Source organism: Heterodontus francisci, chromosome 16, assembly GCF_036365525.1.
Source record: "Heterodontus francisci isolate sHetFra1 chromosome 16, sHetFra1.hap1, whole genome shotgun sequence".
NCBI classification, from domain to species: Eukaryota; Metazoa; Chordata; class Chondrichthyes; order Heterodontiformes; family Heterodontidae; genus Heterodontus; species Heterodontus francisci.
The window spans coordinates 64,582,102-64,595,464 of record NC_090386.1 but is presented as its reverse complement, the minus strand read 5'-3'; the positions used below and the strand labels follow the sequence as shown (position 1 = coordinate 64,595,464).

The window sequence follows — 13,363 nt, the reverse complement described above, 5'->3', positions numbered from 1 at the left end:
ATTTCAGAATACACAGAATAATATGAGAAAGAAAAATTCCAAGGGGAGGACCCACCATCCGTGGTTAACTAAAAAAAATTAAAGACAGTATCAAACTTCCAGAAAAAGCATATAATTGCGCAAAGATGGGTGGCAAGTCAGAAGATTGGACAGAATATTAAAACAGCAAAGAATGACTAAAAGATTGATAAAGAGGGAAAAATTAGAGTACAAGCAAAAGCTAGCTAGAAATATTAAAAACAGATACTAAGTTTCTGTAGATATTTTCAAAAGAAAAGAGTTAACAAAGTGAGCGCTGGTCCTATAGAAAGTGAGTCTGGGGAATTAATAAGGGAAAATAAGGAGATGGCAGATAAATTGAAAAGGTATTTTGCATCGGTCTTCACTATAGAGGATACAAGTAACATCCCAGAAACAGCAGTAAATCAGGAAATGGAAGGGAGGGAGGAACTGAAGAAAATTACAATCACCAGGGACGTGTTACTAAGCAAATTGTTGGAGCTGTGGGCTGACAAGTCCCCGGGTCCTGATGGACTTCATCCTGGGGTCCTAAAAGAAGTGGCTAGTGAGCTATTTGACACATTGGTTTTAATTTTCCAAAATTCCCTAGATTTGGGGAAGGTTCCATTAGATTGGAAAATGGCAAATGTAACTCCTTGATTCAATTAAATTCAATTTATTGGAGTTCTTTGAAGAAGTAACATGTGCTGTGGATAAAGGGGAACTGGTCGATGTGCTGTACTTAGATTTCCAGAAGGCATTTGATATGGTACCACATCAAAGGTTATTGCGGAAAATAAAAGCTCATGGTGTAGTGGGTAACATATTGGCATGGATAGAAGATTGGTTAGCTAACAGGTAACAGAGAGTAGGCATAAATGGGTCATTTTCTGGTTGGCAAGATGTAATGAGTGGTGTGCCGCAGGGATCAGTGCGTGGGCATCAACCTTTTATAATTTATATAGAATCATAGCAATTTTACAGCACAGAAAAAGAGGCCACTTGGCCCATCGTGTCTGTGCCATCTGAAAAATGTTCCATCCATTCTAATCCCACCTTCCAGCATTTGGTCCATAGCCCTGCAGATTACAGCATTTGAGGTGCATATCCAGACTCCTTTTGAATGAGTTGAGGGTTTCTGCCTCGTGAAACAGGGCTCTGTTCTTGCACCCACACTTTTTGGGATTTTCTTCTCCCTGCTGCTTTCACATGCGTTCAAGTCCTCTGAAGAAGGAATTTTCCTCCACACAAGGTCAGGGGGCAGGTTGTTCAACCTTGCCCGTCCAGGAGCGAAGTCCAAAGTACAGAAAGTCCTCATCAGAGAACTCCTCTTTGCTGACGATACTGCTTTAACATCTCACACTGAAGAGTGCCTGCAGAGTCTCATCGACAGGTTTGTGGCTGCCTGCAATGAATTTGGCCGAACCATCAGCCTCAAAAAAACGAACATCATGGGGCAGGACGTCAGAAATGCTCCATCCATCAATATTGGCGACCACGCTCTGGAAGTGGTTCAAGAGTTCACCTACCTAGGCTCAACTATCACCAGTAACCTGTCTCTAGATGTAGAAATCAACAAGCGCATGGGTAAGGCTTCCACTGCTATGTCCAGACTGGCCAAGAGAGTGTGGGAAAATGGCGCACTGACACGGAACACAAAGGTCCGAGTGTATCAGGCCTGTGTCCTCAGTACCTTGCTCTATAGCAGCGAAGCCTGGACAACGTATGCCAGCCAAGAGCGACGTCTCAATTCATTCCACCTTCGCTGCCTCCGGAGAATACTTGGCATCAGGTGGCAGGACCGTATTTCCAACACAGAAGTCCTCGAGGCGGCCAACATCCGCAGCTTGTACACACTACTGAGTCAGCGGCGCTTGAGATGGCTTGGCCATGTGAGCCGCATGGAAGATGGCAGGATCCCCAAAGACACATTGTACAGCGAGCTTGCCACTGATATCAGACCCACCAGCCGTCCACGTCTCCGCTTTAAAGACGTCTGCAAACGCGACATGAAATCCTGTGACATTGATCACAAGTCGTGGGAGTCAGTTGCCAGCGTTCGCCAGAGCTGGCGGGCAGCCATAAAGACAGGGCTAAAATGTGGCGAGTCGAAGAGACTTAGTAGTTGGCAGGAAAAAAGACAGAGGCGCAAGGGGAGAGCCAACTGTGCAACAGCCCCGACAAACAAATTTCTCTGCAGCACCTGTGGAAGAGCCTGTCACTCTAGAATTGTCCTTTATAGCCACTCCAGGCGCTGCTCCACAAACTACTGACCACCTCCAGGTGCGTATCCATTGTCTCTCGAGATAGGGAGGCCCAAAGGAACCCTTTCAGGCAGTGAGTTCCAGACTCCCACCACCCTCTGGATGAAAAAAGTTTTCCTCATCATCCCTCTAATCTTTCTACCAATCACTTTAAACCTATGCCCCCTAGTCACTGACCTCTCTGCTCGGGTAAATAAGCCCGTCACCTCCACTCTATCCAGGCCCCTCATAATTTTGTACATTTCAATCAGATCTCCCCTCAGCCTTCCCTGTTCCAAGAAGAACAACCTTAGCCTCACCAATCTTTCCACATAGTTGCATTTTTCCAGTCCTGGCAACATTCTCATAAATCTCCTCTGTACCTTCTCTAGTGCAATTACATCCTTTCTGTAATGAGGTGACCAGAACTGCATAGAGTACTCATGTTGTGGCCTAACCAATGATTTATACAGTTCCAGTATAACCTCCCTGCTCTTATATTCTATACCTCGGCTAGTAAAGGAGATGATTCCAAATGCCTTCTTAAGCACCTCATCAACCTGTCCTGCTACCTTCAGGGATCTGTGGACATTTACTCCATGGTCCCTCACTTCCTTTACACTTCTCTCAGTATTTTCCCATTAATTGTGTATTCCTTTGCCTTGTTTAACCTCCCCAAATGCATCACCTCACACTTCTCCAGGTTAAATTCCATTTGCCACTTTTCTGCCCATCTGACCAGACCATCAATATCTTCCTGCAGCCTACCACTATCCTCCTCGCTATCTACCACATGGCAATCTTTGTGGCTTGATCATTGCTCCCTACTTTTTGATTCTTGATCTTCTTGATCATGCTCCCTACATTTACATCTAAATCATTAATATATACAACAAAAAAGCAGGGGACCCAGTACTGAGCCCTGTGAAACAGCCCTCCAGTCACAAAAACAGCCGTCAACAATTACCCTTTGTTTCCTGCCATTGAGCCAATTTTGTATCCACCTTGCTGCATTTCCCTGGATCCCATGGGATTTTACTTTTTTAACCAGTCTGCCATGTGGCACCTTGTCAAACGCCTTGCTAAAGTCCACTTAGACCACATCAACTGCAGTACCCTCATCTACTATCCTTGTTACTTCTTCAAAATATTCGATCAAGTTGGTCAGACAAGATCTTCCCTTAACAAATCCATGCTGACTATGCTTGATTAATCTATGCCTTTCTAAGTGACAGTTTGTCCTGTCTCTCAGAATAGATTCCAATAATTTTCCCACTATTGAGGTTAGACTGACTGGCCTGTAATTATTTAGGACTATCCCTCGCTCCCTTTTTAAACTGAGGTACAATGTTCGCAGTCCTCCAATCCTCCAGCACCACACCAATATCCAGTGAGGACTGGAAAATGATGATCAGGCCTTCTGCTATTTCCTCTCTTGCTTCTTTTAACAGGCTGGGGTACATTTCATCTGACCCTGGTGATTTATCAACTTTCAAGGATGCTAATCCAATTAATAAGTCCTCTCTCTCCCCATGTTGATCACATGCAATACTTCACAACCCCTCTTCTTTAACTACAATATCTGCATTGCCCCCGCCCCCCTCTTTTGTGAAGACAGATGCAAAGTATTCATTAAGAACAATACCAAGATCTACACATTGGTTACCTTTTGGTCTTTTATGGGCTCTACTCTCTCCTTAGTTATCCTCTTCCTTTTAATGTATTGATAAAACATCTTTGGGTTCACCTTGATTTTGCTTGCCAATATTCTTTCATGCCCTCTCTTTGCTTTCCTAATTTCCTTGATTTCACTCCTCCGCTTTCTATACTCCTCTCGGCTTTCTGTAGTATTGAGTTCTCTGTGTCGGGCATAAGCTTTCTTTTTCTGCCTTATCTAACCCTGTTTAAATGACTTGGATGAAGGGACCGAAGGTATGATTGCTAAATTTGCTGATAGCACAAAGATAGGTAGGAAAGTAAGCTGTGATGAGGACATAAGGAGGCTACAAAGGGATATAGATAGGTTAAGTGAGTGGGCAAATGGAGTATAATGTGGGAAAATGTGAAATTGCCCAAATTGGCAGGAAGAATAAAAAAGCATATTATCTAAATGGCAAGAGATTGCAGAGCTCTGAGATGCAGAGGGTGTCCCAGTGGATGAATCGCAAAAGGTTAGTATTCAGGTTCAGCATGTAACTAGGAAAGATAAATAGAATGTTCTTGCTTATTGCAAGGGGAGTGGAATACAGAAGTAGGGAGGTTATGCTTCAGTTATACAGTGCATTGGTGAGACCACATCTGGAGTACTGTGTACAGTATTGGTCTCCTTATTTAAGGAAGGATGTAAATGTGTTGGAAGCAGTTCAGAGAAGGTTCGGAGGGGCGAGTGGCCTACTCCTGCTCCTAATTTGTATGTATGTTCATATGAAACCAGTGGATTTGTCAAATGTGTAGAAAACCTCAACCTTTTCTTCAATCATAAAAGTATCAAAATAAGGTAAGACTAATACCTGGAATGGGTGGGTTGTCTTATGAGGAAAGGTTGGACAGGTTAGGCTTGTATCCACTGGAATTTAGAAGAGTAAGAGGCGACTTGATTGAAACATATAAGACCCTGAGGGGTTTTGACAGGGTGGATGTGAAAAAGATGTTTCCCCTGTGGGAGAATCTAGAACTAGGGGTCACTATTTAAAAATAAGCGGTCGCCCATTTAAGACAGAGATGAGGAGAAATTTATTTGTCAGAAGGTCGTGAGTCTTTGGAACTCTCTTCCTCAAAAAGACAGTGGAAGCAGAGTCTTTAAATATTTTTAATATTCTTGATAAGCAAGGGGGCGTAAGGTTATTGGGGGTAGGCGGGAATGTGGAGTCGAGGTTACAATCGGATCAGCCATGATCTTATTGAATGGCGCAGCAGGCTTGGAGGGCCGAGTGGCCTACTCCTGCTCCTAATTCGTATGTATGTTCGGATGAAACCAGTGGATTTGTCAAATGTGTAGAAAACCTCAACCTTTTCTTCAATCATAAAAGTATCAAAAATAAAATGATTTACTTAATAATACCGCTATGGTGCTGCTACATGCATTATTCATATATCCTTCCACAAAATGCCAGAAGCAGTAGCTGTAGCCCCCTAAAGATTACAGTTGATATAAGACAAAAAAGGATATGGAAAGGAAAGACAGAACTTGGAGACGCAGAGCAGAGGAAGGAGCAAAATCTAGAGCTTAGAGATAGAGGTGTGTGTGCTGTGATGGAGACTGAACTAGTAGAGACGCTGACTAAAGGGCACAAAGCGATGAAACAAAGCCAGCAAGGAAAAGTTCTGATGAAAGCTCATTGACCTAAAACGTTAACTTTAATTTTCTCTCCAAAGATGCTACCTAACCTGGTTAGTAATTCCAGCATTTTTTGTTTTTATTTAAGGAAAAGTAATACCTGGATAAAAGTTCAATGTCAATTTTAGAAATTAAATTTTTACTCTTTGTTGCTCAGCATCATGCTACACTCCAGTTATAAATGTCAGATTGATAGCAACAATATGTATATGCAGTCTGCACTATCTGATCTTTGCTGCCTGGTTGCAAGACTGACTCTTGTGACTAGAAGGAAAGATTCAGTCATATTTATTGCAGCTGAAGGAATAGGTCTCCAGGCATAAGAATGAAGAGCATTTCACACGTCAGCCTTGTACATCATGCGAATCCTTCAAGTGTTTAAGTAGCAAACTTGACATTTGAAATCTAATCCTATGGCTTATTTACTGTTCTCTTGAATAATGTACAAAAATACTTAGTTGTGGGGATTGGGAAAGATGAATGTGATAAGAATGGTTTTCAATAAACTGTGGAAAAATTGGACGGAATTTTACACCCACCCCGGGCATGGGCTGGTAGGTGGTGGGGTGGATGTGTAAAATTGGGTGGGATGGCAGGGGTGCTTTACCCGTCGCCTACCCACTTCCCCAGTATTTTACCAGAGACCGGGGAGATGTCTGGCGGCCCGCATGCCCTTAGGCCAAATGAGGCCCTTAAGTGGCCAATTAATGGTCACAAAGGCCTCGTACCGCTGCTGCTTGTACTTCGCCACATGGAGAGGCTGCTCAATTGAGGCCAGCGGCTTCCTTGTGGGCTGCGGGGGGCAGGCCCTCTTGATCAGGGACCCTGTGCCCCATGGAAGGCAACCACCCCTCCAACGTCACAGGCTGCCGCTGCTGGAAGACCACCTCATGGATGTCCCTCTCCCTTGCTGGGGCCTGGCTGATTGGCCACAGCGAGCCCCAACTCTACTTACCAGCTTTGGAAGCAGTATTCTATCCTGCTTCTTCTTGCTGGATGCAGTCCCAGCAGAGGCCACCACTCCTGGTGATGCTGCTGAGCCAGAAGAGCTGACAGCCCACTGACTGGCCAGCATCTCTTGGAGGCAGCACATCCTCCCTCTGAAGGGCAGAAGCCATGACTGCAGGCAATTAATTGCCTGAGCCACGCAAAATACATGGCTTCCAGGGCCGGAGGAGGTGGGCTCAGCCCCAGCTTTCCAGTCGGTGGATGGCACTACTGCCTCCTTGTAAAATACTGGCCTTTAAATTTTTATGTATTTAACAATGTATTAGTAACAGATCAATAATTCACTTCACTAAAAATGAGTAAGTTTTATATCTGCACCAGAATGGAAATTGAGAACTGTTCACTGAGTATCACAGAAAAGATGATTATAATAATAAATATTGCACAAGACCAAACACCTTTAAAAAAAACGCATAGTTAGCAATATTTCCAGCTTTGTTCAATAAAAATAAATAAAAAGCAAGGTTACGCTTTAAACAGCAGTGCTATATAACATTAGGTATTTTAGGACATAAAGGAAGAATGTATTATACTGTAACTATAGCATTGTTGAAGCAATTTCTGCTTCACAGCAACATTAGAATTAATAAAGCCTGATTACAGAGAAAATGCATGATTACATTACTTGTGCACTTCTACCAGATTTAGTGAGGTCATCTGAATTAAAAAAGCTTTCCTAATATGGTGGCAGGTGCACAGAAAATGGGAACTACTGCAGTTCTTAAAAGGTTATTGTTCATTTTTTAAGCATGCGAACATTTCAGGCACACTGTTCTGGAGATTCCTTTGTGCCCTGGAACAAAATGTCGAACTATCCCCTTCAACAAGAGTCTTGAAATGCTCCTGAAAGAGGTAAGCTGAGGCAGTTGGCAATTTTGGGGACCCAAGTCACTGTCCAGCAAGGAGATAGCAGGAGATGGCTACTTGAGTAAATGAACTTCCCACATTTATAGATCATGGCAACAAATGAGCAAGAAATTCTCTGGATTGAGCAGATTGTAAAGGCAGATTTAATTAAAGTGTACCGACTATAAAGGAAGGAACTCTTGGCCTATATGTGAACCAGGAACGGAATCCACCACATTGGCGTTACATCAGCAACGCAGCCTGGTGTACAAGATTATGACAGGCTTAGAAAAGTTAGGCAAGGAAAACCTGTTCCCATTAGCTGATGGTACAAGGACTAGGGAACACAGATTGAAGGTTGTGCGCAAGAGATGCAGTCGGAATGTGAGGAAGAACTTTATAGGCAGTGAGTGGTAATGACCTAGAACTCGCTGCTTGCGAGGGTGGTGGCAGCGGAGATGATCAATGATTGCAAAAGGAAATTGGATGGGCACTTGAAGGAATTAAACTTGCAGGGCTACGGGAATCAAGCAGGGGAGTAGAACTGACTGGATTGCTTCGCGGAGAGCAGCATGGACTCGATGGGCCAAATGGCCTCTTTCAATGTTGTATATGACTCTATGACATTATGAAGTAATTTCTACGCTTATCGTATGAATGCATAAATTGCATTCCTTGGGTCATAAATACCATTCCAATTCCATGAAGTATTATCTTTATATAGCTATTTTTCTGAACCCTAATGTTTGCAGAAATTTTCAGAGTTTTGTAATTTTGTTAGAGATTGTTGAATTAGTGATTTGTTTACCCTGTGAGGGAAGGAGAATGGTCACAACTAGTTTTTACTATCAGGCTGCACTGCAATGCAGAGGTGAATGATAGCATGTTGATAGACAACACAAATGCAAAAGCCTTACCTTGTTGCTGGCTTGGTTCCTTCCAGAAATACAGTTTGGTAAAATGTTAGTACACCATGTAATATCTCTGATAATATGGTCATACTAACAAGAAGTTGTATAAATCTGTTTTTAACAAAGACTTAGCCTGGATTTTGACTTGCCTGACCCACTGAGGTCTGGGGGGTTTGAAAGGCATGGGGAACATGGAAGTTGGGATTCTTCCACATGCTGTGTTTTAACTTCACAGCATGCGCATGACATTTATTTATTTAGAGATACAGCACTGAAACAGGCCCTTCGGCCCACTGAGTCTGTACCGACCATCAACCACCCATTTATACTAATCCTACATTAATCCCATACTCCTACTACATCCCCACCTTCCCTCAATTCCCCTTCCACCTACCTATACTAGGGCAATTTATAATGGCCAATTTACCTATCAACCTGCAAGTCTTTGGCTGTGGGAGGAAACCGGAGCACCCGGCGAAAACCCACGCAGTCACAGGGAGAACTTGCAAACTCCGCACAGGTAGTACCCAGAATCGGACCGGGTCGCTGGAGCTGTGAGGCTGCGGTGCTAACCACTGCACCACTGTCTGATCTGATCTGACATCTGATTGACTTCCAGTTACACAGGGGAATTGGTTGGTGAAGGTCGCAGGGCAAGTTTGGTATGCGCCGGGGGTGGGGGAGGAGGGGGGAGCAGCTGGGGGCTGGGGAAGGGGACCAATTCTGAGGGTGGGTTGAAGTTAAACCCGGGTGGGGGTGGGGGAAGGAGGAAAGGGGGTTGATCTGGGAACAGATGGGGTTGCTCCCAGTGGGGAGAAGTTGGGGGGAGGGGGGGGGAGGAGGAGAGAGAGTTGATCAGGGTGAAGAGGGTGGATCAGGGGCGGGAAGGGCGACTGATGGTGGATGTATCAATTCTGGCAGGGGGGTGGGTGGTAGTTGCTGATCCCTGGGAGGGGAGATTGGAGGCTTCAATGGGGAGGTTGGGTGAGGGGGATCAGGGGAGGTTTGAATGCCTGAGCTGTTGTAATCAGAGACATAAAGGGCAGTGGCAGGTAACAAGGGATTGGAAGCCTTGGGGGAAAGGTCAGAGGCCTTGCAGATGGGAATCAAAGAATGCGTGGGGAAGATCAGGTTAGGGCGCTGGTGCCCGATCGCAGATGTTGCTCACCAGGCACACTGGATCCAGGAGGTAGAGGAGGTAGGTATAAAGGCACTTACCTCCTGGATTTAAGAAACCCTTACCTGGATATACAGACCTGAATAAAACCTTGCTGACCACAGTTTTGAAAAGCTGAATAATAATAAGGCTCACAGCTTGGAGCGGTTGATTGCTACATTCTCGCCTCGAAGTGGATGAGTTGGAAATCAGGTTTGGGATGGTATTATGATTTTTAAGATTTTACTCCCACCCGCCTGCCCACCTGACCCAAATCTACTATTTTTTGATTAAAATTACCCCCTTAGTTTCAGAAAATATGCTAACAAGGAACCTGTACCATAATCAGTCTCTTTTAATCAGTTCCTGGAGTGTACCTGTTATAGCATGGTGCGAGAAAGCCTCGACATAGGTGAGATAATTATGTGGACAGTGTTTCTTCAGCCATTTGCAAACATCTTGCTGGGTCCACAGCACCACAGGCTTAGTGTGTCTTGTGAACGTCGGACTTGTGTGAAAACTACAGTACCCTTCAGTGGATCCGATCTGCAAAATAAAATGAAACACATTAAATTCTTCTACATAATTTACCTTGGGGTTTAAATTATTCTACATAAATGGGGTAAATCTTGCAATGACCCCACTCCAGGCACAGAGCCTTGCTTGGCAGGTGAGCAGATTGGAGTACTGGTTGTGGTGGCCGGCAGGCCCAATTTATAGCACCCCCAATTTTACAGTGATTAAAACTTAGGAACATCACAAATCAGACAGGCAGGAGTCTGCTCCCCATGCCTCAAGTTTCTAATCACAACCATCCTGCTGTATGTAATGCTGACCTGTTTGCTATATGGCAGGGAGACAAATGGGAAAACACTGGAGAAAATCATCCAATATTAAAACACTGCATCTGAATGATGGAGATAGATTGTAAGTAGATTAGACTTATCATCTACCCGGTGAGTCAGGCAAGTAACATTCAAGCCACACAAGTGCCAGGCAATGGCGATCTCCAGCAAGAGAGAATCTAACCATCTCCCCTTGACATTCAATGGCATTACCATCGCTGAATCCCCGCTATCAACATCCTGGGGGGTTACCACTGACCAGAAACTGAACTGAAATGACCACATAAATACTGTGGCTACAAGAACAGGTCAGAGGCTGGGAATTCTGCAGCGAGTAACTCACCTCCTGACTCCCTAAAGCCTGCCCACCATCTACAAGGCATAAGTCAGGAGTGTGATGGAATAGTCTCCACTTGCCTGGATGAGTGGGGCTCCAACAACACTCGGGAAGCTCTACACCATACAGGACAAAGCAGCCCACTTGTTCTGCACCTCATCCACCACCTTAAACATTTATTCCCTCCATCACCGACGAACAATGGCAGCAGCATGTACCATATACATGGTGCACTGCAGCAGCTCACCACGTCTCCCTCGACAGCACCTTCTAAACCCGCGACCTCTTCCATCTAAAAGGATAAGGGCTCCCCGATGGTCTAGTGGTTAGGATTTAGATCTCTCACTGCTGTGGCCCAGCTTCGATCCCTGGTCAGGGAACATTACTATCATACCTCTCTTCCCCGGAGAGTGGTGGAGGCAGGCCCATTGAGGCAGACAGGTTCTTGACAAACAAGGGAGTCAAACGGTTTCAGGGGTAGGCAAGAAAGTGGTGTTCAGGCCACAAACAGATCAGCCATGATCTTATAGAATGGTGGAGTAGACTCGAAGGGCCAAATAGCCTACTCCTAGTTTGTATGGCAGCAGCCACTTGGGAACACCATCATCTGCAGGCTCCCCTCCAAGCCACACACCATCCTGACTTGGAAATATATCATCGTTCCTTCACTGTCACTGAATCAAAATCCTGGAACTCCCTCGCTAACAGCACTGTGGGTGTATCCGCACTGGATGGATTGCAACTGTTCAAGGCGGTGGCTTACCAACCACCACTTTCTCAAGGGCAATTAAGGATGGGCAACAAATGCTAGCCATGCCAGTGATGCTCACATCACATGAAATAAATAAAAAAATGAGGATTTTTGATCTTCAGATATATTAAAATGCATGCTTTGCTTAATAAGCGGAACGGACATATTGTTTGATATGATCTGCCAGTCTTTGGGTTGTATGGCCTATATACCTCGCACCACATTGACATTCATATATCAACATGTCCATTCTGCTGTTTGCAACAGGCAAGGTGCAGGCTGTACCAACCAGCCCATGTTTTCAAAACTCAAAACACAGTGTCCAACATTAGATGTGATTCCGCGATTGGACAACATTTGCTAAATAATCCTCAATGCACTGACAACCAATTTAAGATTGTCAGCAGGGCTCGCAGTGTGGCGCATTTGCGCATACTGGAAGCTACATATATTAATACACAGGGCCCTGTTCTTTGCAGACAGAAAGAACTTGTACAAATATTGCGCCTGTTTCAGCAAAACAAAATAAGTTGCAGCAATTCGCTGGTTCATTCCTCAGGGCAATGCCTTGACCAGAGTCAAGCTGCCTGGTTTAAATTTCAAACTAAGCTTGGCAGTTAACTGTCAGTAACCATAAACTGGTGCATTCTCCAGGCAATGCCTCTGTCAATCAGAGTTCACTTGCCAACCAATCAGCACTCTCTTCGTATACAGTATAAAGTTGTTATTTTCCCCTACATTGGTATTCTTGTGGATTATCCTGATAAGTGCAAGACAAAAAGCTTTGACAACATGCCTCTATTTTCAGCAATAATCAAGAAATTTATCGATCTCTATCTTGAATATACTCAATGACTCAGCCTCCACAGCCCTCTGGGGTAGAGAATTCCAAAGACTCACCACCCTCTGAGTGAAGAAATTTCTTCCCATCTCAGTCCTAAATGGCCTAACTCATATTCTGAGACTGTGTCCGCTGGTTCTAGGCCCCCCAGCCAGGGGAAACATCCTTCCTGCATCTACCCTGTTGAGCCCTGTAAACATTTTGTATGCTTCAATGAGATCACACTCATTCTTATAAACTTTAGAGAATATAGGCCCAATCTCCTCAATCTCTCCTCACAGGACAATCCTGCCATCCCAGGATCAGTCTGGTGAACCTTCGTTGCACTCCCTCTATGGCAAGTATATCCTTCCTTAGGTAAGGAGACAAAACTGTACACAATACTCCAGGTGCAGTCTCACCAAGGCTCTATACAATTGTAGCAAGACTTCTTTATTCCTGTACTTAAAATACACTTACAATAAAGGCCAAAATACAATTTGCCTTCCTAATTTCTTGCTGCAACTGCATGTTAGTTTTCAGTGACTTATGAACAAGTGTGAGGTGATGCATTTTGGGAGGACTAACAAGTCAAGGCAATATACAATGGATGGTAGGACTCTAGGAAGTACAGAAAGTCAGTGAGACCTTGGTGTCCTTGTCCATAGATCACTGAAGGCAGCAGCACAGGTAGATAAGGTGGTTAGGGATACTTGCCTTTATTAGCCGAGGCATAGAATATAAGATCAGGGAGGTTATGATGGAGCTGTATAAAACGCTAGTTAGGCCACAGCTGGACTACTGTGTACTGTTCTGTTCGTCACACTATAGGAAGGATGTGATTTCACTGGAGAGGTTGCGGAGGAGATTCACCAGGATGTTGCCTGGGATGGAGCATTTCAGCTATGAAGAGAGACTGGATAGGCTAGCATTGTTTTCCGTAGAGCAGAGAAGGCTGAGGGGGAACCTGATTGAGGTATACAAACATTTTTTCACTCAGAGGGTGGTTGGAATCTGGAATACACTGCCTGAAGGGGCGGTTGAGGCAGGAACCCTCACAACATTTAAGAAGTATCTAGATGAGCACTTGAAACGCCATAGCATACAAG

General features: G+C 44.5%; 1 protein-coding gene across 1 annotated transcript in view; it reads right to left on the bottom strand.

The window, feature by feature from the left end:
* LOC137378292 (sterile alpha motif domain-containing protein 10-like) overlaps positions 1-13,363 on the bottom strand; it is a 94,494-nt gene that overhangs the window by 19,379 nt on the left and 61,752 nt on the right. The window contains exon 3 of the mRNA XM_068048533.1: positions 9,879-10,047. Within this exon, the coding sequence (XP_067904634.1) occupies positions 9,879-10,047 (169 nt within the window). The remainder of the gene's footprint in view (positions 1-9,878; positions 10,048-13,363) is intronic.